This window comes from Pinus tabuliformis, chromosome 6, assembly GCF_031772625.1.
Source record: "Pinus tabuliformis cultivar Carrire ecotype Pingquan chromosome 6, CPIR1, whole genome shotgun sequence".
Classification (NCBI taxonomy): domain Eukaryota; kingdom Viridiplantae; phylum Streptophyta; class Pinopsida; order Pinales; family Pinaceae; genus Pinus; species Pinus tabuliformis.
The window spans coordinates 178,732,589-178,759,578 of record NC_142292.1 but is presented as its reverse complement, the minus strand read 5'-3'; the positions used below and the strand labels follow the sequence as shown (position 1 = coordinate 178,759,578).

Here is a 26,990-nt window from a genome sequence, read left to right as displayed (position 1 = left end):
CCTGCAGTCAAGATTATGTAATGGATGACTGAAAAATTGCTTCTGACCTTGTACGCTGCAAAGGGCAATTGCCTCTGGAGATCAGTCTGATTTGGGTTTCTCTATGCTGCGTAGAGCACGCATCAAAAGGAGACAGAAGAAGGAGGAGTTGTGAAAAGGGGAGATCGAACCGGGAACTTCCAGAAGATGGGAAGAAAGCCCTCGAATGATCTGGTATCACACAAAATATCGATTCAAGAATATCGATTTCTACGAGCAACCCAAAGCGCAGAGGGTCACCTTTCCGATCAGGACTGGATCGTATGCCGAGGAGCAGCTTGGGCTAACATTATAATGCCAACAATTACGCCAAACAGCCCCAGTGCACTCCCGAAAATTTCAATAACTAAAATTTTCACAAACAGTGAAGAATTTTGGGCATCTGCAAGTGCACAGCTACTTCCGATTATGCCAACAAAAACCCCGCAAACTAGATTGACAAAACCCACGATGATTCCAGATGCAAATATGGCAAATCTTGTTCTCATTGCCTCTGGTGCAAATATGTTCATAGATGGAACACTCTCTAGCTTTGTCTGTAGAATTATTGCCACAATAACACCATATATGGCCACAGCTTCACAGAAAATTACTCTGATAAGATTTTTGGATGTAATACGCGGAGCCTTAATTGCCGCACCGATAAGACTACTTCCTATTGTATATATACCCCAGGCAGCGCCCAATACAGAAACCCCAATCGCTATGCCAATACCCACTGCAGAATATGCATAGGCCGAGGAGCAGCTTCAACGCTGTTCGATCCACCCTTCTCCACAGATTTCACGCAAGCAACAATCACGGATCGACTGTGAGCTCAAGAACGCCGACCGCCGATCTCCTCCGATCAACACAATAAAACCGGCCTCAACTATGGCCTCCTTCACACCAGATCTCCACAATCACGGAGACAGTCACTGCCATCACTCAGCTTACAATATCAGCAAACCTAAAGCTCTGATACCATGATAACAAATGCAGAAGACAGAAGTTTGGACAAACACACAGGAGCTCACAGGTGCAGATCACCAGGAGCTCCCTCCAACAAATACATTCACTTCACTTATTCATTAATCATCAGGAATTAAATAGATACATAGGGAGAAAACAGATTCCTAATTAATAGGAACTGAATGTAAAATAAAGAGGAAATCATAACTAAGTAACCTATTCTCCATTAATTTCTAACAGCTTACGCACCCTCACCATATGAATAGTGAGTGACCCCTATGAAGAAGTAAGGGCCCTCACCCATATGATGAGTGAGCGTTAAAACCCTCACCATATGAATAGTGAGTGACCCCTAAGAAGTAAGGGCCCTTGTTCTCGGAAGAACAAGCGGCTTCGCACCTTTCGAATGCCGAAAATGCAGCCATTCATGACTCGATATATGTCATTTCGCGAGCAATTAGATCGATCTCGCGAACCTCTGCCATGCCTTCCAATCATGAATTATATACGTAATTACGTCATTCATTATAGCAGTAATTACACCAGAAAATGCATATATGGGCATATGTCATTATGCATTCATGAATTATATATTACATTGCTTTAGCAAAGATAGACACAACAGGATGGATGTTTTTGACCGTACTTCTCTTTTTTCCCCTCAAATGGCTTTCTTCCCCTCTGAGAAGGTAAGTAGGTGCTAATCTGAATGTTGCTATTATATATGTCATTATGGCATGACTCGATAGCCGAAATGACACCAGAAAATGCTGCTATTATAGATGTCATTATGATAGATGTCATTATGATACCAGTGATGGCGGCCTTAACAGTCGAGCCTGCTGTAGCATCCTCTCCTTATCAGTCGAGCCGATGGCGGCCTTATTAGTCGAGCGTGCTTACGCACCCTGACGGACCTTATGGTCGAGCGGCCTTACGGCTCCTTGTTATGGTGGTAGTTATATATGAGCATGTGGTAGTTTAGGTTCAGTCAGTTTCATTTTACTTATTGGGTGGGGGGGCATTGGTCGAGTACTAACATACCTCTCCTTAACAGTCGAGCATGCTTATGCATCCTCTCCCGTTGGTCGAGCCCCTACCGGTCCTTGCTTTCCTAATGTCAAGCAAGCACTACGTTCCTTGCCCGATGCGGACAAGCTACTTCGTTCCTTGCTTTCCTAACGTCAAGCAAGCACTACGTTCCTTGCTTTCCTAGCGTCAAGCAAGCCCCTACCGGTCCTTGCCCGGTCAAGCAAGCGGGTTCATTTTACTTATTGGGTGGCCCCTCTCAAATAAGTAACTAAAAAAGTCACTAACGTACCTCTCCTCTCCTTATCAGTCGAGCCCCCTAAAGGGTCCTTATCAGTCGAGTCACTAACGTACCTCTCCTGTTAGTCGAGAGTTCGCTTACTCACCCTCTCCTTAACAGTCGAGCCTGCTGAAGCATCCTTATCAGTCAAGCCCCTCCGGTCCTGGCAGCCACAACCGAATCCGACAAAGCGTAAGGATCAAAAAGATTATGAAAATGAAGTCCAACCATACCTCGAATCTCAACCGGATCCTCCAGAATAGAGCCATTATATCGGTGCAAGCCAAGCACCCTGTCTGCGACCACTTTCTCTTTTCAAAAGTAAACGAAGAATTTGGAGCCGTTATTCCCCTCTTAAATTCACTATAATAAAGAACAAATCTTAGCCCCTCTAGCAACATACTCCTCTCTACGACCACCCACTCCATGATGCATCCTCCTAGAGAGCAGTGTTGTGAAGATCCTCCTCCGGGAAGGTACGAACCTCCTCCAACCATTGCCTAGCTTCTTATAACACCCGATCTGATCTGCTAGTGTTCTATTCTGAAGTGGTTCCGGGTCGATCCTCAAAACGTATCCAAATGCGATGTGAGAGCTATCAAATCCATTGTTGAAAGGGGTCGAGGCGGTTCCATTTCCATCCACCGCGGTCTCTAACTAGCATTTGTCTATAGGCAAGTCGATGAATGCGTAGCATTTAAGGTTATCTTGATCCATCCAGCAATGTCTAATAAGTTTTCGACTGTTGAGAAGAAAACCTATCCATAAAGGGCAGTAAGTGAAACAACGATATAAGGTCAACCCTCTCTCTCGGTCTCAACTAATAAACGATCCCGCAGGAGCTCATAAAAGTGCTTTACTCATTGGCCATCCATCCGTTGTGGCTTCTAATAGAAGGTGACTTGTGTCCTAGTAGTGTGAAGTTTGTCGTCCATTCAACGCTCTCTTATCTGATGGACCACCAACCACATAATGCCGTCCCCGCACCTGGCCGCAGGAGCAAGAAGATTCTTCTCAGCTAATAAATAACCCACCATCTATCCATCCAGCTTGCCCCACAATGTAATCCAGAATCGGGGGAGCAAAGGAAGCTACTCAAAGTCTTTGGTGACCACCATCCAGGAACTAAGTAGAAGTTTGTCTATTCAAGAACCACTTGTTCTTGCTCGGTTGGTTCGTGAGTCGTAGCGAAAAAAGCTCACGGTGTTATATTATATACGTAATAAGAGTGATTCCAAAATCCCATAAAGAAAGAGGTTATATTCTCTCAAGCCCGACCCGAGATGCCATAATCAAATTTAAGGTATTTTATAGAGAACGCGTATGTAAAGGCCCGTCTGGTTTCTATTTCTGATTGAGCATCATCCAGCCGAGCTGCCTTGCCGTGTTTATTCTGGCTGTGTCTATCCGGCAGTAAAATGATATCAGCTAAAGGAAGACCCTCTCTATTGGGACTATCATCCCCGCGGAAGCATATAAAAGTCCTTGGCTACTGACTTGACCATCCATCCGGTGTTTCTAATAAAAGGTAATGCATGCATGGTAAACTAGTCAAAATCTTGGGCTATTCGACCCCATCCTATCCCATCCCATCCATCTGGTGCTTATAAGGTATTCTAGGAGTGCGTTTAACTGGTAACTTGAAACTGGTAACTGGGAAGACCTAATGGTATAGGGCCCCAGATAATCTATTTATTGCAGGTGGGTGGGTTGTCTAACCAAGGTAAGTAAGACTGTTCCCTACATCAACCGAGTCCAACACCAGCCGTGGGAGTAATATGCTGTCAATCGAAACGTTTAATGAATCGAACAAGAACGAAGTTCTTAACTATACTATGAATAATAATAAGAATGACTTAACAAATGTTAATGGAATGCAAACTAAATTAGGTTTGAATAACATCATCGTAGATGCTAGGAACATTAAACTAAATAATAATAACAATGACGTTAACTTAATACAAAATAAATTATGTTAAAATAACATTAACGTAGATGCTAGGAATGTTAACCTAGAAAATGGCTTAGATAATATAACCATAGTCTTAGATAACAAAATAGAAAACTATAATATTGATAAAAACACTAATGCATTAAATACGATTAACTATGATAAAATAGTTAATAAGATAGATAATAATAAAATGGATCAAAATACTATGGACAACAACTTAGAAGATAACATAGACAATACAACCAATAGAGCAGATAATAAAATAATAAAAAACCATTCTCACGATAATACTATTAGCAATAAAAAAGTTATAATTATTTCTTCTTACATATTGAAAAAGGAAGAAGTTGAGGTCCTCCACAAGGAACTCAATTTTTCCCTAGCCCCCAAATAGATCCCTAACGAAGAAATTATTTGAAGTCTTGAAGTTGGAATCAAAGCTCTCAATGATGAAGATAAAGAGCTTGTTAGACAAGAGTGCGTTGTCATCCTAAAGAGAGCCAAACCTCATAAAAGCAATCTAAAACTTGAGCAGCTTAAATCCCTAAAAAGTCTAAGGGCTAATAATGACATTGTCATTCTAAAGGCTCACAAAGGAGGTACCAATGTAGTAATGAATCATGGAGAATACATAAACAAAATGAAGTACCACCTATATAACAGTGGTAGTTACAAAAAAATTGAGAAAAACCCCATCTCAAAAATTACAAGGCTTGTTAAGAAAGCCATTAAAGAGTCCAATCTCGACAAGAAGTTCAAAAAGCACCTTACCCCTGATAGTGAAATTACCCCTCATATTAATGGGGCCACCAAAATTCATAAAATTGATGTCCCCCTTAGACCTATAGTCAATACTATTGGAGCACTGACATACGAATTAAAAAAGTATGTTTCGAGCACTCTAACATGTGTAGTTGGTAAAACCAACACTTACATCAAAGACTCTAACCAATATATTGAGTTAATTAAAAATGCTAAGCTCGATCCGAGTGATAAAATTGCTAGTTTTTATGTGGTCCAACTCTTCACCAATATTCCCTTAGATGAATCAATCCAAGTTGTAAAAGAAGTGGCAGACCCCTAAACCACAGAGTTGGCTGAAATCTATCTTCATTCTACTTTCTTCAACTTCCAAGGGGAAATCTTTGAGAAAACTTCGGGAGTGGCTATGGGATCACCTCTTTCACCTATTGTGACCAATCTCTTCATGTAAAAATTTGAAAATAAGGCTCTTGACACCTACCCACTAAAACCTAAGTTTTGGATCGGTTTTGTGGACAACAACAGTGTGAATTGGCCTCATGGGCATGATGAACTTAAAAAAAAATTAAACCATCTCAATGGCATGTCATATGACATCAAGTTTACGATGGAGGTTGAGGAGAATGATTGCATCCCTTTCCTTGATATCCTCCTCATAAGAAACAAGGATGGATCCCTAGGGCATAAAGTGCTTAGAAAGAAGGCACATACTGATAATTACCTACATGCTAATTCACACCACCACCAAGCTCAAAAGATGGGTGTTCTTCAAACCCTCTTTACTAGAGCATGTACAATATGAGATGAGATCCACATTGAAGAGGAGATTACCTACTTAAGGAAAATATTTACAAGCTTAGGATACAATAATAAAGACATCTTCAAAGCCATTTAGAAATCTGGATCCGGAAACAAAAAAGATAAATCGAATAACCCCCCAACTGCTAATTCTTACCTTCCTTATATTCGTGGAGTCACTAAAAAGCTAGCTAAAGTTATCATGAAGAAAGCTATCAAAAATTCATTCAAACCCATGATGAGTATTAAACAAAGAATGGAATATGTCAAGGACAACCCGGAGCACCTCCAGTAGAAAGTTGTTTATATTATTAATTGTTCTTGTGGGGAACACTATATTGGGGAAACGGACAAGTCGGTTAAGATAAGGCTCAAGGAGCATGGTACAAATATACGCAATGAGAGAACTCGTTCTTCAGCTTTAGCTGAGCATGCAGGCAAGACAAACCACCATATCTTCCTTGATGACACAAAGTTCATTGCCAATGAAAAACATCATTTTAAGTGTAAAGTGCAGGAAGAACTTAAAATCATCAAGCACCCACATAACCTCAATAGGGATGGAGGCTTGGAAGTTAGCAGAAATTGGATTCCACTTCTCACCCCCATTAAATAGAAGGCTCTCCCTGACACATCACCCTCACCATTCGTCATCATTCTTGCCCTCTTCCCCCTAACATCAAGAAGTTTTCATTAGAATGGTTATCTCTATTGGATGCGGCTACCAATGCCACCATAATGGATTGGACCCAAATTCTATCCGATAATTTAGACACTGCAATTTTATGATACATAACTAAAAGAAGCTTTACTTCAAGGGTTTACCCTCCTTTCTTTTTGAGCACCTATGTCATGGACGCTATTTGTTTTGTTTCCGATTTTCCTATTATGGGATGGAAGTGGACGGTAAAAAATCCACTTCCCATTCAGGTTTATCACAAACTATTATGGGAATCCAATTTCATCCCACATTTCTTCAAGAGTTATCATGGAGTTATGCTCCCTATTCATATAATTCTCTACAACCGAGATGCCTCAAGGTTTTCCCCAGAGGCTGAAGTGGACATTCTCCCTGTGGCAAGTTGGTTTGGGGAAGAGTTGTTCACATATATTAGAGTGTTTCGTAGCAATGCTTCACCCCATGTGCTACCTTTTTACGTCCCCAACAAACTAATGGCTAGGGAAATAGGTTATTAGACATGTGGTGTGGGGGTAATGAGCAAGGTATTGAAAGACTCCAAGAAGGCCATTTGGCCCCAGTTTCTTGTAGTATGCAGAGCCTTCGCATTACATGACTTAGGTCATGCTTTCAAAGAATTTGATAATATGTTATTTTTACAACTACCAAAGTTCCCTGGGAGGCAATATGATCCCTTTGGCGTTGTAAATAATTTTACTACAATGGTTAAAATAAAAGTGTTTTCCAATGAAGAATATCCATTTAACGATATCTTTCTATAGAAGAACACTTTCAGAGAAGTACTACATATGGCACAAATTCAGTTTGACCAAGAAAAACTCCAAAAGTTTGACAATTACAGAAAACTGAGGTTATCAAAGGTCCCATTGGAGCAATTGCTCATCGAACCAATAACGGAGCCTACTCCCAATGCTATCATAAGTTGAAGTTCAAAAGAGAATTCTAAAACCAGTTCTGAAAAAGAATCGGCTGAAAATTTCGGTGGTCAATCCAAGAGTGAACACAGTAGAAGTGATGAGTCAATTAAAGACACAACTCAATCTACAGAAAAGCCTGACCAACAGGTTTTGTCTCCAAAACAAGCTGGAGTTCCCACTCCCCTTACAAAGCCAACAAAGCCACTTGTAGTGGATCTAGAAGGGCAATGGGATAATTTTAATAAGTTAATCAACACTGAAGAACAAAGTGCAGAGCCACTGACAAACCCAAAAGAAACAGCCACAAAAATGGTGATAGAAGGGGCTATCAATACTCAGGAAACAGAGCATATTCCTATTGCTCCGTCATCTGAAATTGTACTAATGATAGAGGAAATTACTCCTATCGACATATTTTATAGCCCTCAACATAAGGCTATCATCAGAAGGCAAAGAAAGAAAAGAAAGCTAGATGTTGTGCTTGCTCCAGAGGATGAACCCCTGGATGTTCTTTTGAAAAATCTAATAGACCCATCGGAAAATCTAACTAGCCTCTCTCAGATCACAGGAGCATACGCTTCGACGACAATTGATAAGGCAACAGACGTTCAATTGTTACTTAAGGAGAAATAGGATAGGATTTTGTTTTTGGAACAACAACTATAGCAAGCCAGCATCAACCAAGAAGCAGAAACATAGTTAGTAAAACTCCAGCAAGACTTCCAGCAAATGCAATTGGATCATCAAAGTAGTTTGGATAATAAAGAAGAACAGTTATGAGGTATGATAGAACTACATAAATATGATCCAAAAATTGAGGAATTTATCACAGAAGCACTTGCTCTTAATACCCAGCTCTTGCAACAGGAAGAACTACTCTGCCAGAAGATCTCACAATGGAATTCCCATTATGAAATGAGCGATAATATTACAAAGAAAGTAGTATATTTATGACTTGATTATGATTCAATTTTTAAGAAGGTTTCAGACTTCTTGAACTGGCAGAGATCTGAAGAAGGGAAAAGAGCAGAATTGCCCACAATCGCTGAATCGCACAAAGAGATTTTATTTGCGAAATGGGATTCCCAGCTCAAAGGAGCAGAACAGGCGATGGAAGAAGCAGTGGCAGCAGCAAACGGTGTCATTGAGTGCATAAACGAAAATCTGCACAAGGCCAATTCGATCTCAGAGACTACCCTAGGATTCCTTCCAAAGGCACAACAACTTCAAACAAAGTGGAAACAAACAGCAGAGGAAAAGGTAGAGATGATTAAAAAGGTAAATAGGTTAAACTGGGACACATACTGGTAGTACCTAGTAAAGCCACATAGCCAATGGATGACCCTGAAATGCCTCATAACCTCTGCCGAGAAGATAGTGCCAGATCTAACCAACGCCGTATTTGCAGGACAGTTAAGAGCTGAAGTCAGCCAACCGACACTCTTGAAACCGATGCTGGACATTTGAAATATAAAGGATCAGATGCATGATTTATCATAGATACAATTTTGTTTTGTTTTAGTTCACTTTTGCTTAAAATGAGGCAGGTGGTTTAAACCTCCTCATCTATTTTTGTAATATTTATTTCTAGATTTCATTAGAGTAGTATTTAAACCCCTCTCATGCATTTAGAGAGGGGTCCAGAGTTTTATCAAAAACAATTATTCAAAACGTGCATCTTGCCGCCCACTGAGGAGGTTTTGATAAAATGAATGGAACGAGATTTACTTTTATATGAGTTTGATATCTTCTACTGAAATGCACTTTTGTACTCTTAGTGGATGTTAAGTGATTTGAAGATAGATCTATATTGCTGCAGTTCATGAGTAAAACTTATTACCAATGGTATTTTTATCTCCTAATACTTTTTACTTATGTGCCAAGTGATAAATCATTTTCAGTTATTGATATATGAAATTTTGAATGTTTAGTTGTCATTATTGCACTTCTGTATGGTGATAACTTACCTTTTTATGCTGAATATATGAATAACTCTTATGCAATATATTTCTCATAATTGTTTCAGCTAACTTTTTATACAAAACAATCGTTTCTAATGGATTCTTTTCTCGTGGTGATTGAATGATTTTCATTATCAATTGCTGTTAATAATTACTTTAGATCACATAAAGTAAATGTTACTCCCGAGACAGTTTAAAATTAGGTGTTTTCTTTGATTAAAATAGATTCCATATGATAGTTAAAAGATAGATTAGATTTAGAATAAGCATTCACCCCATAAAACCCCAAAAAGGAAAAGCATCGTCCCATTAGTACACCCATCATAAATAGATTGGGAAACTAGTCCCATCATCCCCAGTTGGAGCCACTATTCCAAATGGAAAAGGAGTTGCATTAAGGTCCGGACCGGGTGGTTATCCCCCTTGTTGAAGAACCAATTTTTAGAGCCTTCAATATATTTGGTGCTAGAAGGAGGGCCTGACTGTGAATGGCAAGTAAATCTACATCTTCACACCATTCTAAGAGTAAAACTCCCTCACCATAACCCTCAACTTCTTGTTCGCATTCTAAATCTTCCATCTCTGAACCAGAAGTTGAAAAGAAAAATAAAGAGCACATTATTGAAATCCCAAGCAAGCCAGATCATTCTTCTTCAAATCCCCCTAAGTTACAAACTTTAATTCATAAGCTACAGGGAATTTCTTTATCTCAAGAGGAATCCGATTTTTCCCAAGGTAGTGTCACTTCTCATCTAACCCTGACTCAATGACTGACTAGAGCACAAAGTGAAAAGTTAGGAATCCCACCAGTTGAGTTTCCTTTACCAAGTCATAAGAAAGCTAGGAAAACACCAGTAGAATCTCGGAGTGAGGTTCTATCATCATCTTCATTTAACATCCCATCCATATCATCACAAGTTCATTCATACATCCCTCAACTCTAGATCGTGGTTCACACAAGTACAGGAGCAACATCCTCCTCTACCCAACAACCTTCAACTACCGCCACTCCTCCTCCTACTCATACTCCAACAATGGCAGGAAATCCACCACCAAGGCCATGGGCCAATCTAAGAGCTGTAAGAATGCCTACACCCTTATCATAATTACCAGCTCACCCTGAGAAATGGCTCCCAAGTTCAATCCTGACAATGGCCTGTCAGCCGAAGAGCACATAAATAATTTCATGTTGTCTATTAATTTAAACAGAGTAACATAAGAGGATGTAGTTGTATGATTATTCCCTTATACTTTACAAGGAGCAGCAGGATCATGGTATTTTTAATTACCATCAGGCTCCATTAATAACTGGGATACTTTTCAAGATCAATTTTTGACAAAATTTGGAGATGAACGATCTACAACAACTTTAATCAATGACCTCTCCAATTTGAAAGCAGAACCAAGAGAACCAATTAAGGATTTCAATTCTCGCTTCAATAAATTATTATACAAAATACCAGTAGCATCGAAGCCTAGTAGTGAAGTCCAAAATCAATGGTATATTTCCGCTTTGCCTTCAAATTCAACGATCTTTGTAGATAGAGCTACCAAGCCAACATTAGCTGAAAACATGAAAGAGGCGATCGCTGTAGAGAAATGTATCCTAGCCGTAGAAAAGAAAAACGTTGTAGATGAAAGAAATTCTAAAAACGTGTCCTTTAGAGATGATCCTAAGAAAAAACAATCAAAAGACTCGTTTGACCTGGAAGGGTTACCGAAAGTCTTGAATACCATGTCCAATGAAATGGTAGATATAAATAAACAAGTAGCAGAAACCTCTTCCAAGAAACCTTATAAACCCTTTAAAATAAATCCTTCAACTGATCCAAAACCTCCAAATGCTATAACAAATGCAGAATCAGAAGGGGAAGAGGAAGAAGTTTCATATGAGGATGAGATTGATGATGATGAAGTTGTAGAACTACAAGGAATGTAGGACTTCATTCTTCCAGATGAAGAAGATCAAGATGCATTACTAGTTACTACCAGAAGTAGAAATCAACTTGATCCTCCACAATCCAGTGTTAAGCAGAAAAATCCAAGCCTCACTCCTAAGGATAAAATCGCAGGTAAGAAGTCCTCACCAAAGTCTACCCAGACAAACCCAGTCCAATCTGATTCAACAACTCCATCTAAAACTCTTATCATCTCTGATGAAATGGAGTATAACATTGTTGAAGACATAAAGAAAACTAGCGCTAATATTACTTTTCATGAGCTAAGAAAATTATAGCATCAACAGAAATTGCTCTTAAAAGCACTGCATGTAGTACCTATTACACCTCTACCTGCCGTTGTAATTTCAAAAGCTACTCATGAAATAGGAAGACCTCCAACTAGCATGTCAAATAAAGTCAATCCAAATGGCATTGCTTTGATTGGACGAAGGTTGAAATCCCATACTCTGCCATTTCTCCTTACCTTCGAAGTTTTCAATAAAAATTTGCATCACTGTTTAGTAGAGTCTGGTGCTTCATCTAATATTTTCCTAAGATAGTTTGCGCAAAGTTAAATGTCCAACCTTAGAAATCTGCAGTGCACATAGTGCAGTTGTTGGTCTAAATTTGAGGTTATTGGTGAACTTAATCAAGTGACCATAATGCTTTCATCAAACCCAAAGGTATGTGAAGCCATTGATATACTTGTCATAAGAATTTCTGAATTTTATGGACTAATCCTTAGTAGGTATTGGTCAGAGAAGCTCCATGGTTACTTTGCGACAGACTGGTCTCATATGTGGCTCCCTTACAATGGTAAACCAAATCAGATCAATGTTGAATGAGAAAGACACCAAAAGTATATAGTGACAGAGTTATAAGGAGAAAATGAGCATGTAGCATACAGAAACAACATAATGGGAAACTATTCTATTGATTCATTCTAAGGGAATTTCAATGCTCATACTTCACCTTTTTTAGGAAATTATTTTTTATCTCAGATAGAAAATTTCTCTCAAACAAACACTTCTAGATGCATTGATTTTGTAGATAAACCTGTAAATAAAACTTTGTTTTGGAAATTATTTTTTGATGGTTCTAAGTCTAATGATGGAGCAGGAGCAGGTTGTATACTAGTCAACCCAAAAGGAGAGAAAACCATGCTAACATGTAGACTCGAGTTCGATTGCACAAACAATACTGTTGAATATGAAGCGCTAGTTCAAGGGTTATACAAGGCAATCAGGCTGGATATCAAATATCTGCAAGTATTTGGAGATTCTAAGATTATTATCAAACGGGTAAGAAATACTATACAATGTCTGTCAGGACAATTGAAGCACTATCAATCGTTAGTACAAGACCTGACTTCATACTTTATGGCATTTAATATTTCATCCATTCCCAGACTCCAAAATGCTAGTGCTGATCTCCTTACTAATGTAGCTTCCAAGCTCATACCACTTGAAGACTATATCCCAGACATATTCTCGATTGAATTAATCTTTAGACCCTCCATTTTTGATAACATTACCAACTGGATAGTTTTCAACAATGACCCTAATATTGTAATTTTTCTGACTTCAGAAGGCTCTTACAATAATCATATAATTGACGAAGACCAACACGACAAATAGCTGGAACAAGGAAACAACAATAACACTATACCCAAATCCGTAGTCAAGTTGGAGGACCTATATGACTTAAAGGACATATTCAAATGGTCCACCAATTCAAAACTTCAGAGTTCAACTCTAAGATATGAATTAGTGAATCTGGGGACTAACATAAAACCACAAAACATCAACCTAGGTCTTGGTCTCACACTCGAGGAAAAGGTAGCTTTCATTCGACTGTTAAAACAATACGAAAATGTCTTTTCCTAGAATTATGATGATCTCAAAACTTACGACACTTCCATTATATAACATACAATCCCGATGATCTTTGATGGAAAGCCTTCCTAGCAGAAATTGAGGAAAATCCATCCTAATTTGGAAAACCAGTTTAAGTCTGAGTTGAACATATTACTGAAAGCCAAGATTATTTTTCGAGTTAGGCATTATAGATGGGTTTCCAACCTAGTACCAGTCAGAAAGAAAAACGAAGATATCTTGATTTGTATTGACTTTCGAAACCTCAATAAATCTTGCCAAAAGGATAATTTTCCACTACCCCATATGGAATAGATATTACAATCAATCGCAGGGTCTGAATTGATGTCCTTTTTAGATGTCTTCTCGAGGTATAATCAAATCTTGGCCCACCCAGATGATCAATTGAAAACTACATTTAGAACGAAATGGGGCACTTACGCGTATCAAAAGATGCCATTTTGGCTAATTAACGCTGGTGCCACATTTCAAAGTGCCATAGACATTTGATTTAAAGGATTAGTGAACAAGTCAGTGGTGATTTACTTAGATGACATAACAGTGTATTCTGGAAAACACAGTAGTCACCTCAGAGACTTAAAACAGATCTTCCAACGATGTCAAAAATATGGGATCTCAATTAATCCAAAAAAATCTTTTTTTTCATTAAGTGAAGGAAAGCTTCTCAGATTCATAGTGTCTAAATCTGGAATTCATATCGATCCAGATAGGATTAAGGAGATTTTTGAGATATCCCTAACCCATAACAAAAAAGTGATGCAATCTTTCCTTGGTCAGATCAATTTTGTTAAAAGATTTGTTCCCGATTTCTCAAGAATTGTATCACCTCTCCAAGCCATGATAAAGAAAAAATCTCTCTTCAAATGGGGTCATACAGAACATGAAGCGTTTGGCTTGATAAAACAAGTGATTATAAATTCCCCATCTCTTGCGACTCCAAACTTTTCTGATCCTTTCACTTTGTATACATTTGCCTCTAAGAAATTGTACGCTGCAATACTCACACGGGCCAATCAAGATAAAGTCAAAGCCCTAATTGCCTTCTTCAGTTCAAACTCACAAGAAGCTGAATTAAATTACTCCGATGTTGAGAAACAGGCTTATGCGGTATTCAAATCAATCAAACACTTTAGACCCTTCCTTCTCAAGACTCATACGAAAATAATAGTACCATTTCCAGCGGTAAGAAATCTTTTGGTACCGAAAGATGTGGGTGAAAAGAGGGAAAATTGGGTCACGACCCTACAATAATATGATGTTGAAATTAAACAAGAAAATATTGTAAAAGGTCAAGGTTTTTGCAGGATTTTTGCTAGAGCATCGCACATATCAGAAACGCAGTCTCCAGACACTGAGGTACAAATATACGAGGTAAGCCTAAATGACGTTGAATCGAGGTATGCTGATATCATGTTCTACTTAAAAAATGGATATCCTCCTCCACATTTGAATCATACAAAGAAAAGAGCCCTGAGGCTAAAAGCTAAACAATATCAAATTGTAAATGATGTACTCTTTAAGATGAATTATGATTATGTTCTCCTTAGATGCCTTGAGAAATCTGAAGTAGAAAAAGTATTACATGAACTTCATGACGAGCCAGTGGGTGGAAAATATGAAAGGGATTCAACAGCATGTTGGCATTATGATACAGATGTTGTCCTTGATGGAAACTTGCTCAAAGGTATGATACAGGTGTTTTCCTTGGTGGCAACTCAATCAGAGGACAGATCTTTGTATAGTAGGTCAAGAGAGAGATATACGCAGGTTAACCTTGATGAAAGTGTGTATACACGCGGGTGAGAAGAACAAAAGGTATGCATACGTACACATGCAATCTCATAGAAGGAAAGGCGTGTACATGTCGGAAAACTAAGTTTTGGTCCGTGGTATTTGGTCCATGGTATTTGGTCCGAAGTGTTGACCCCAAGTATTGGGTCCAAGGTATTAGTTCTAAGTGGTTTTGGACCATGGTATTAAAAGAGGCCTAAACCTATATAAGGAGAATATCATTAGGCCAAGGTGTGGAAGTGTAAGTAATGAATGTCTAATGAAGTGTGAAGATCTAGTATGCTGGTTATGGGTTTGTGATGCTTGGCTTGATATGAATCAAGTTGGAAATGGCACCGAAGGTATAAGTAATTATCTTTAGAGCTATACGCGGGTTCTCTCTGGTGAAAGCGCATGTGCATGCGGTTTTGACACAGTCAAGTAGCATATACATTATGAGATTTGATGTTTCAAGTTGTTGGTGGTTCTAGTGGTTGTTGCAGAGTTTTGGGCTCTGGTCTGTGTTCAGGTAACTGTATTTTGATGAGAGGGTTTCAGTGATTCAATATTGGGTGATTCAGAGATTGATGATGCATGTATAAGTTGATGAGTGTATTGCAGTGGTGATTTTTTTGTATTTATGGATCCAGTCTGAAAATTTATGAAACGTGGTCCCTGGAAGAAAAGAGAAGGTTGCAGCCTTCTGTAGGTCAGCACCTACATACTAGTACCTCAGCTAGTACAAGAGCTAAGGGGGTTGTAGCTCCCTTCTAGAAGAGTCTGGAGAATGAGAGAAGGTTGTAGCCTTCCACAAGTAGAAACCTACGTACTGGTATAAGACTGAACCAGTACAGAACCATTGTAAAAAGAAGTTTCTTATTAAAGAAGATAGAGACGAATTGCAACAGGTGGTTTTCACCCACATTGGGTTTCCACCTTATATCATGGTGTTCATGTGTGTTGCTTATGTGTGATGATCTATTCTATTTTACTGCTCCTGTTTACTGTTCATATGGTTAATAATGTTCTGATGCACTCATTAAGGATCAACTAACTGAATCATAAGTTTACTGGATATACTCTTGTTGCATTACACAAAGTTGCGTATACACGCGGTTTGCCTTAATTGAAGTAGCGTATATGAATCTTAATATGGAAATGAAAAAGTTATATTGATTTGATAATATTGATTCACCCCCCCACCCCCCCTCTCAGTATTATTTCCAATAATTGGTATCAAAGCAGGTCCTTTGGAAGAAGCTTGATCGCTTGAAGGAAAGATCCATCAGAATGGGTAATCAAGAAAGAGAAGCATCCATCACGCCACCAATATTTGATGGGAGAAACTTTTTCTATTGGAAGATAAGAACCACAACATATCTACAGTTTCTTAGAATGAATGTTTGGGGAATCGTGGAAGAGGATACACATATCCATCAGCAATTCCTACAAATACAACAAAGAGAAAGCAATATGAACTCTATGCCAAAGCGATTACTATCTTATTGGGACGTTTGTCACAATCAGAATTTGTCAAGGTCATGCAGTTCAAATCAGCCAAAGAAATATGGGACAAAGTCATTCTAAGCTAGGAAGGAGATGAACAGGTAAAACGAGCAAAGCTTCAAACTCTCAAAATATGGTACAAAAATATTAAGATGCATAGTAATGAAAGCATAGCTAATTACTTCCTGCGTATAGATGAGATTGTCAATTGTGTGAGGAATCTGGGTGAAGAATTTAAGGAAGTTGTCTTAGTTGAAAAGGTTTTAAGATCCCTGTCTGCTAAATTTGATTCCAAAGTTTCTGCAATAGAAGAAGAGGAGGATCTGTAGAAAATCACTATGACGCAGCTTCACGGAATCTTAACTACTTTTGAGATGAGAAAAGGAGGACCATTAGATATGAGAGAAGCCACATTCGAAGTGTCAGCAAATGAATCAAGATACATTTCAGAAGGAAAAGATGAGGTAAATTTTGTCAAGAATCTTGAACGGGGATCTGGAAGGTTCGAAGGTAAGCTACCTTTCAAATGCTTTTCATGTGGTAGAGTTGGTCACTACACTGCTAGATGCCCTCATAACAAAGGAAAGATGTTTGAAGAAGGTAATAGAAGTTATTATACCCATGATAAAAGTAATGAATCATCCAATAGTGATGAAGACATTAGACTTCTCATGGCATATGAAAATAAGGATGTAGAACTAGAAGAAGTTACCAGATTAAAAGAACAATTGGAGTCAGTAACTAGAGTAAGGGAGCAATTGCAGGATATAGTAAAAGATCAAAGAATAAAAATTTAGAGACTTGAATCGAAGATACTCTCTCTAAAAGAAGATCTTAAAGAATCAAAGAAGAAGAATGAAGAAGCTCTTGAAGAACAAGAACATGAAGTAATCGAATTAAGGCAACAAGTGGAAGAAGGAAGAAAAGATGAAGAAAACATAAGGAAGCAGTATCTGGAAAAGGAAGAACAACATCAGGTTGAGGTAAATATCTTAAAAGGAAAATTAGAAGAAAAGGATAAAATGTTACGATTTCAAGATAGTACTAAGATTGTGGATGACATTCTTGGTAGTCAAAGATCCCCTACTATCAAACTGGTCTTGGCTTTTATGAATCTATTGAAGGTGAATCTAGCTCACAAGGTGAGGCAAGGAACTCTAATGAGAATTCTGAAATGATCAACAAGGAGATGAGAGGACAACCTCATCAACAGCTAAGGAAAGAGATTCCTCAAATAAATTCCTTTACTCCTAACTATGGAAGTGATAGACGATTATTTCCTCCATTGAATAATGTTGAATGTTATGTATGTCATAATCTTGGACATGTTGCAGCCATATGTAGAAGTAGAATGGTTAAATACCGTCACACAAGATCATCACATTCCAGGTACTTCAAAGGATATTGTTTTGCTTGCAATATGTTTGGCCACAAAGAAATTTATTGCAATAGAAGGAACATGAAACATGTAAGATGTTATGCATGTAACAGGTTTGGACATAAAGCAAGGGAATGCAGGAGCAAAATTCAAACTCCAAAGCAAGAGGATTATACATCATCACAATTCCAAGTATTGAAGAAGACAGAATTAGAGACAGAAAGGTGTGACATAACTCAGTTAGCTGACATAACAGACACAGGGGAAACTGAAAGTGTAGACCTTCAGTATTCCATCTTGCATACACTGATATAACAAATGTAAGTCGCGTATATACATGAATCATAGGCTGCATAGTCGCATATATGGAGCTCTGAAGAAAAGCAGCAGAACAGACTCAGGAAATGGTTCGGTCGTAGTATATGATGGTTGGCACAGGCTCAGGGGGAACATATGATTTGAATAATGCCTTGTTGGCATTATGGTTAGAAGTCCTTGGTGATGATGCTTATTGACACATCTTGATACTGATTGTTGATTGACTAAGAGAATGGATTGTAATTTATGATGCTTATGGTGTAGATCATATGGTGTAGGATAGTTGCTGATGACTATCATGGTCATGTTTAGGTCCTTGGTCCTTGTGAGTTCATATGATGTATTTTGTTACCCCTCTATGCATGGGATGGATGATGTAATGGTTCTTGTTGTTGAGTCATGTATAAACATTTGGTATATCCCCACTTGGTTGGGTGGATGAGTCTAAAAATGGTGTATTCCCACTTGGTTGGGAGATTGATGTATAGAGTCATGTTATGCTTTTGAAAACCATGCATGTGCTTAGGGGGAGCATGAACGGATTGGTACATCTTGGAATATACAAAGGGGGAGTTCAATCAGAGATTTCATCAGGTACTTAGGGAGAGTATGGAAAGCAAAGGGAGAGAACTTCTTGGTCTGCCCTTTTCCCTTGATGTCAAAGGGGGAGAGTGACTTGGTTTGGTGGTTGCCATCAAGTCCAAAGGGGGAGATTGTTGGCATTATGGTACAAGTTTTGTCCTTGATGGCAACTTGCTCAGAGGTATGATACAGGTGTTGTCCTTGTTGGCAACTCAATCAGAGGACAGATCTTAGTACAACAGGTCAGGAGAGAGATATATGCAGGTTAACCTTGATGAAAGTGCATATACATGAAGGTGAGAAGAACAAAAGGTGCGTATACGTACACATGCCGGTTCACAGAAGGAAAGGCATGTACTTGTCAGAAAACTAAGTTTTGGTCCATGGTCCATGGTATTTTGGTATTGGTCCATGGTATTTTGTCCGAAGTGTTGACCCCAAGTATTGGGTCCAAGGTATTGGTTCTAAGTGGTTTTGGACCATGGTATTGAAAGAGGTCTAAACCTATATAAGGAGAAGATCATTAGGCCAAGGTGTGGAAGTGTAAGTAATGAACGTCTGATGAAGTGTGAAGATCTAGTATGCTGGTTATGGGTTTGTGATGCTTGGCTCGATCTGAATCAAGTTGGAAATGGCAGCGAAGGTATAAGTAATTATCTTTGGATCTGTACGCAGGTTCTCTCTGGTGAAAGTGCGTGTACACGCGGTTTTGACACAGTCAAGTAGCGTATACATTATGAGATTTGATGTTTCAGGTTGCTATTGGTTCTAGTGGTTGTTGCAGAGTTTTGGGCTCTGGTCTGTGTTCGGGTAACTGTATTTTGATGACAATGCTTCAGTGATTTAGTATTGGGTGATTCAAAGATTGATGATGCAGGTATAAGTTGATGAGTGTATTACAGTGGTGATTGTTTTGTATTTATGGATCCAGTCTGAAAATTTATGAAACGTGGTCCCTGGAAGAAAAGAGAAGTTTGTAGCCTTTTCTAGGTTAGCACCTACGTACTAGTACCTCAGCTAGTACAAGAGCTAAGGGGGTTGTAGCTCCCTTCTAGGAGAGTCTAGAGAACGAGAGAAGGTTGTAGCCTTCTACAGGTAGAAGCCTGTGTACTGGTATAAGACTGCACCAGTATAGAACCATTGTAAAAAGAAGTTTCTTATTAAAGAAGATAGAGACGAATTGCAGCAGGTGGTTTTAACCCACATTGGGTTTCCACCTTATATCATGGTGTTCATGTGTGTTGCTTATGTGTGATGATCTGTTCTGTTTTACTACTCCTGTTTATTGTTCATATGGTTAATAATGTTCTGATGCACTCATTAAGGATTAACTAACTGAATCATAAGTTTACTGGATATAATCTTGTTGCATTACACACAGTTGCGTATACACGCAGTTTGCCTTAACTGAAGTAGTGTATATGAGTATTAATATGGAAATGAAAAAGTTATATTGATTTGATAATATTGATTCACCCCCCCCTCTTAGTATTATTTCCAGCACAGCACACAAAATCTTGCGCGAGGCTAGTACTGGCTAACTTTATTCAAAGATGCACATAGCTATGTAAGGAAATGTGAGATCTACTAGACTGCAACTGGAAGATAGAGGGAACTATCGTTTCCATTATAGTCGGTCAACATCGATCAACCATTTGAACAATGGGGATTATATATAATAGGTGAGATCATTCCTCACTCTTCTAAACAACATAAATATATCCTTACAGCTACCGACTACTTTACCAAGTGGGTAGAAGCAGTTATGCCTAAGACAACCAACTCTAAGAGTATCTTCGAATTTATAAATCAATTCATAATCACCAGGTTTGGCTTACCTTCTGCTTTAATGTTTGATAATGCATCATATTTCTCAGGTAATGCTATGACTAAATTTGTGCTCAAAAGAGGTTTTAAGCTTAAATACTCTACTAATTATTATCCGCAAGGAAATGGGTTGGCTGAATCAACAAACAAGAACCTTATTAGAATTATCAAATGGGCTATTGATCAAAATCGTAGAAACTGGCATAAGTCTTTAATGTATGCTCTTTGGGTAGATCGAATAACTCAGAAAATTTCTATTGGTACCTCTCCTTTTAAGTTAGTTTATGGGAAAGAAGTGGACCTCCCAACAAATCTGGCTATTCCTTCTTTAGCCTTAGTTCAATTCATTGAAGAAACCCCTTCCTCATCATTGCAATTAAGACAAATGTAGATCCTTAAGCTTGAAGAGGAATGAGAAAATGCTAAAATTACCCATGCGCATCATCAACAATTAGTAAAAGCTTCATTTGATTCAAACTCGGTGTCTAGAAAAGATTTTCAACTTGGAGACTTAGTATTAAAATGGGATAAATCCCATGAAGAGAAAGGAAACCATACTAAATTCCAATGGATGTGGCTTGGACCATTCCGAATTGTCGAACTCATCGGTCCAACAACTTTCATGTTATAAGATTTAGCAGGGAAAAGAGAGTCTTTACCTGTTAATGGATAGATCCTAAAAAAATATTTCCCATAGAAGATGATCTCTTCTATTTTTTGTAGATTATTGTTTTTAGTTTAGTTTTCCTTTTTCTAATAAAACAGGTTGGGAATGTTTACTTTTGGTTTCCATGAAAATAAAAATGTCTCATGTCTATTTTGTTTTTTTCTTGTATAAGTGGGAGTGGTTAGGAAAATTAATCTTTATTTTTGAAACATAGGGTCAAGTGCTATCAGTCTGAAAATTTTTACTTGTTCTTTTTGTTCAGTCAATTTAGTTTCCTAAATTGCTACGTAAATTATCAATTCGGGTATCATAAACTGATGAAGTGTAGTGCACTATATGTGCTAGATAACTCTTCTTACCTCACTATTTTTGAGTTTATGTTTGTTTTTGGGGTTTTCATCTTTTGATTCCTAATGATCTACAATGTAATCTACAAAATCTTAATCTAATGCTCCCAAGAATCTAGATAAATGAAATGAGAGTTAAAAGTGCTTAAGTCAGATTGGAAGTAAAGTTTTAAACAAGAAAATGAAAATAGAGCTTCTCTTGCTGTTATGATAGTTTCCAAAATATGAACTGAAAGGACTTAAAACTACTAATTACAAAACCAAATCTTAAATGAGAAAATGAAATTGCAGCTATCTATGATAAACCAAAAATGAAATACTGGAAATAAGATTACCACTATTGTCTAATCTATTTGCAGAATCAAAACTTTGATGAATAACTGAAGATGGAATTTCAATTAAACTAATTAAATAACTAGAATTGAAAATGAAGTTGCAACTATTCTATTATGAAAGCAAAGCTAAATGAATTATTTTTGTCACTCTGCTACACAATTTAGGGAGAACTACCTCCTTGTGATAGCGTTTTGAGAGATTTCATCCTTCATTATTTTAAGAAAAGTAAACATAAAAATGCAGAGAAGGACTCATTCATAAATGAAACATTTCAACACTTAGTTTGAAGATTAACCATCAACTGAAAGGACTTTTGGAAATATTGATTTACAACATGAGCTACTAAACTAATAAGAAAATGGCATTGAACAACTTAATTCAAAATCTAAAAACTAATGAACAGCAAGTGAAGTGAATCAATTTATGCTACTGACATCAATCTAAAGCTACTAGCAAGAAACTAGAAAGCAGTGAAAACCAAAGAACTATTCTGCGCTGAAATGAAACTACTCTGAGATCGTGAAAGGGTGACACAAGTTGCATTATAAATAGAGTTAGAAAGTGATTATAAACATTATGAAAATAACATAGTGAATAAACAATTGAACTATGAAAGACAGTACAACAATTAAATGTACCCTTGACCACGCAGGGTCCCTCTATAAAGCTCTCAAATTATGAGCACTTAATCAACAATGCTTCAGGTATCCATTGAAAACAGAGTATTCATATTTAAACAGAGAAATGACTTCTTCAAACTACAAGCGGAAATTTGAACTATTACATAAGCAAAAACTTGGACCTGTTCTGTGTTCTACATGATGGTATTTATAGAAAAATATACAACTGTTTTGAAGAGAGAAATCGACTACAACAAAACACGTAAACAATCCAGTATGCAGAATTCTTGTCCTTGGTTGCTTGGAAACATAAATCCATGGTAGTGGCTTGTTAGATTTTGTTTGTGCAGGTGGCATATGAAGTACGTTGTATTAGGAGACTACGTCGGATCCCATCATTGAGAGCCATGTGCAAAACAGAGTCCTGGTTGCCGTAGGTTTCCATAGATGAATTCCCTTTGACTGGAGTCCTCCTCATCAATCTAGGCCAAATGGATAGGATACAATCCATACTCTGATGTTTTCCCAGCTACCCATGTGGTCATATTCCTCTCTTGACACCTGTAACCTACAAAAGCGTGAAGATGGTTGCGGAACAACCGATTAGCTGCGGAATGTGGCTGCATTCTGTAGCTGAAAGATAAAAACCTATTCAAATAGCAAACATAATAGTATAACTTGTAAATCACTAAAATATACTCCTTGAGGCAATGTGTAATGGTTTTAGATGATTAAGGATGCATTTTTCATGGAAAAGCAAAGGAAAAAGGATGAGAAAGTTGCTTAAGGGAAAGGAAGTTTTGGAACTCAACATACCCCCACCGCGAGACTATTACATCTCCTCTTGCAATAAAAAAAACTCCCTCCTCCTACTGCATTTTCTCTGAGACTTCAGCCAAAACATTGAACCTCTTCTTGCTTTTCTTTGCTGCAATTGCCATCCTAGGCTTCCTCATGAGGAATCTATACTTGAGGTTAATGAGAGCTATTTTTAGCTTCTTGTTTTTCCTCTTTAGTTTTCCATTCTTCTTGTGCTAAAGACCCAAATGAAGCGTAGTGTTATCATGGATGATATTATCCAACTTGTTTCGTTCTTTTAAGGCTTCATTTTCCCTCTGGATGTGCCTATTTAGAACCTCTAGCTCATAGATTTCCTGCTTAAGTGAGCTAGTTAAAGTCTCTTGTGATGTGGTTGATTTCTTAGGGTTGGATGAAGTTCCTTGATCCAATGATGTATTCCTATTCTCTAGTGACTCAATGTAATCATTAATCTTCTTTTGGATTGGATCAATTCGTGGAGAGGTTCTCTTTGGGCTGCTTTCAAAGTTTTGTTGAGGAGAATGTTGTGGGCTCTGCTCAAATGAGATATTGTCTTGGGACTGAATTGGCGTTTCCTCTCCTAAATCTATGAACTGAGTCTCTTTTGATTTTTCTTTCTTCAATTTTCCCTTGAGTCTAGAACTTCTCCTCAAACATTGGGAGCCTATGGTTTCTTCCTCTATAACCTGTCTTCTTATCCATTTCTCTTTCTCTTTCTTGAACTAATCCCTGATGTTGCATAAACTTTCAGAAAGTAATTTTTAATCCTCTGATGAAGGTTCAGGAGTACATTTATGGATTTCCTCAACTTTTTCTTTCATCTTTCTTCTCTATTTTTTCTGCTTTTTGATCTCTGTTAATGTTTTAGAGATGGGCTCTTCTTCACTGTTTTTCTCAGTTGAAGTTTCAGGAGTATTTTGAATGGTGAGACTGGTTTTCCTCCTCCCACTTCTTTTCACAGAACTTTCCTCAGGAAATTCTAGTGTATCTTGGGAAAAGTTTCTGATTAAAAAGTTCTCCCATGTGTCTCCTACTCTCTTTAAGTAATATTCAACTAAAATTTTTACTAGACCATGGTGATAAAGAATGGCTTCTATGGCTTCGAATTTCTTCTAAACGGTAGTGGCCATTCTCCTCAAACTATTCAATAGGAAAAATGGGAGATTGATGGTTCTGTTTTAAAAAAAAATCATCAACAGTCTTATGTGATATACATACATGGAACCAAATCTTCCTTCGCATGTAATAAATTTTTGTAAAATTAATAACATGCTACTCCATTTACCCTTAAGTGCAGAGATGGGAATTCCTCTTTTAAAAATTGTAGTGTCCATACCTGGATTTTGGAGAATGAATTTCCAAGTTTCATCATGGAATTATTTATTCTTGAACCACATCTCTCCTACTCTTGGTAGCTTGGTTGCTTCATCAATAAAAGCCTCGATCACTGTAAATTTTATGTCACCAATATCCACGTCCATCCCATCAAACGATTTAGCAAATGTTTTGGTGACTTCTTTATGGTGACCATCAAATTTCTCAATGAAACTCAACCAACCAGCTTTCTTCAACATTCCTTTTAACTGAGGATAACCTTCCAGGTACTTTACTCCTATAGGCTCTATTCTGACGATGAGACCCATCACTTCTGTCTTCTTCTATTCTTCAAAATTCCTTACTGTCTGAAAATGAAGTGACTATGTGAAGAAGACTGAGTATACGGTAGTGGAGCAACTAGTATATGGAAGTAAAGATAGCTATGGATACGGGGATGAAGTGACAGAGACTATGAGAATGAAATAACATGGTTGTACATATAGGGTATACAAAAATAGAGAAGATGTATGCACGGAATATGTGAAAACAGAGTGTTCAGAGGATATATGAAATGGAGTGGTTGCACATGTAAACTGTGTGAAAAACAGAGTGGCTACTATATGTAGAGAATACGAAGATGGAATGACTGTGTGCTTAATGTAATAGCGTGTTTGTACGCACAAGATGGTTGTGGAGGTATAAGAGAGAACTCAGTGTAATAAATGAACAGTAGGGTTTTGAAGAGTCGTATTCAAATGGATTATGTCGTGAATCTAACTATTTAACATGTGTGCTGGAGAAGTACAGTTAAGTACGAGTTGAGAATAGAGATTGTATCATGAGACCGTTAGGCATTAATGTTAGAAGGTGTGGTGGAATCATCACGACAATCAAATCTCATAATGATAAATCAAGGAGTAGTGTGATTATACGAGTTATACAATCTATGTTTTGTATTGCTTTTTGAAATGGGTTTTTTATCTTACCTCTAGAACCATACATTTTGATTGCTAACCTTTTTTTATATGCTTTCTCAGGTGTTTATATGTTGATATGTCTTCAAAAGTTGTTTTCTTCTCCATTACCTGCATATGAAATTTATTATGAATTGGCCTCTTTATTCTTGAACTGATGATTAGACTGTTACTACAAAGTCAGATTGGCTGCAGAACAGGATTAGCTATGGAACTGGAATAGCTGTGGAATGTAAAATAGAGAATAAAATGTGACTTTATGAATGAATGAAATGGAGATGACTGTGTGGATGAAAATATGACAAAATGGAAAATGAAAAATGGAGATGGAAAAATGCTAGAGAAGAAAAATTTATTGGTGTAATATGGTAGTGGAGTGAAGTGAAACTTGCAGAAGTAAAACAAAATGAAATGAAATAAAACAATGAATTTTTCAGAATGCACAATGAGTCACCATTTTTTTTGGAAAATATAGGGTGTTAGATTCTTCTGATTTTCACCATATATTTTCTGTATAAGCATGGCAATCAGTGATTGGTTTTCAACCTTGTACATTTTTTTTTTTAAATATAATGAAAAGAACAAAGATTAAGTTGGTGGAGAAGAAGGATCTTCTTCACCAACTTCATTTTAGAATTATTTTGAAAGATCTTGATGAACTCCTCCTTTGAGATTGGTTTTTGATAAATTTTCAATCTATGACCATTCACAAGGAGAGGAGTTTGATTCTCATCTATTGTTCTAATTCTTACTGCTCCATTACTGAAAACTTTTTCAATCTCATATGGCCCAAACCAATGAGTTTGAAACTTTCCTTGAAAATCCTTAAACTTTGAATCAAATAACAGTGCCCAATCTCCCTCTTGAAACCTCTTGTCCTTGATGTATTTTTCATGCCACTTAGCCCTCTGTTGCTGAATTAGACCAGTTCTTTGGACAGCCTCTTGTCTAATTTCATCAGGTTTATTCAACTGCTCCAGCCTATGTTTTTGAGCTTTTGATAAATCCATCCCCAACTAGACTGCCATCTTGAAAGTTTTGACTTGGAACTATACGAGGAACATGACTTGCTTTCCATAAACAAGTTCATAGGGTGTATGTTCTGTTGTGTTCCTCCATGTAGTTCTATAGGCCCATAAGGCTTCAGGAAGCCTTTTTGCCCAATCTCTTCTATGTAGATGCATAGTTTTTGTGAGGATTCCCTCAATCACTTTGTTTGTAGACTCCACTTGACCATTTTCTTATAGATGATAGGGAGTGGATTTCCTATGCTTGATATTGTACTCTTCCATAAGCTTCTTCA

General features: G+C 37.6%; 1 protein-coding gene across 1 annotated transcript in view; it reads right to left on the bottom strand.

Annotated features, from left to right (window-relative positions):
- Positions 1-287: 287 nt before the first annotated feature.
- LOC149258071 (V-type proton ATPase subunit c''2-like) overlaps positions 288-26,990 on the bottom strand; it is a 44,575-nt gene continuing 17,872 nt past the window's right edge. The window contains exons 2-4 of the mRNA XM_089399349.1: positions 9,875-9,973; positions 6,928-6,963; positions 288-775 (exon numbers count right to left, since the gene is read on the bottom strand). Of these exons, the coding sequence (XP_089255475.1) occupies positions 288-775; positions 6,928-6,963; positions 9,875-9,973 (623 nt within the window). The remainder of the gene's footprint in view (positions 776-6,927; positions 6,964-9,874; positions 9,974-26,990) is intronic.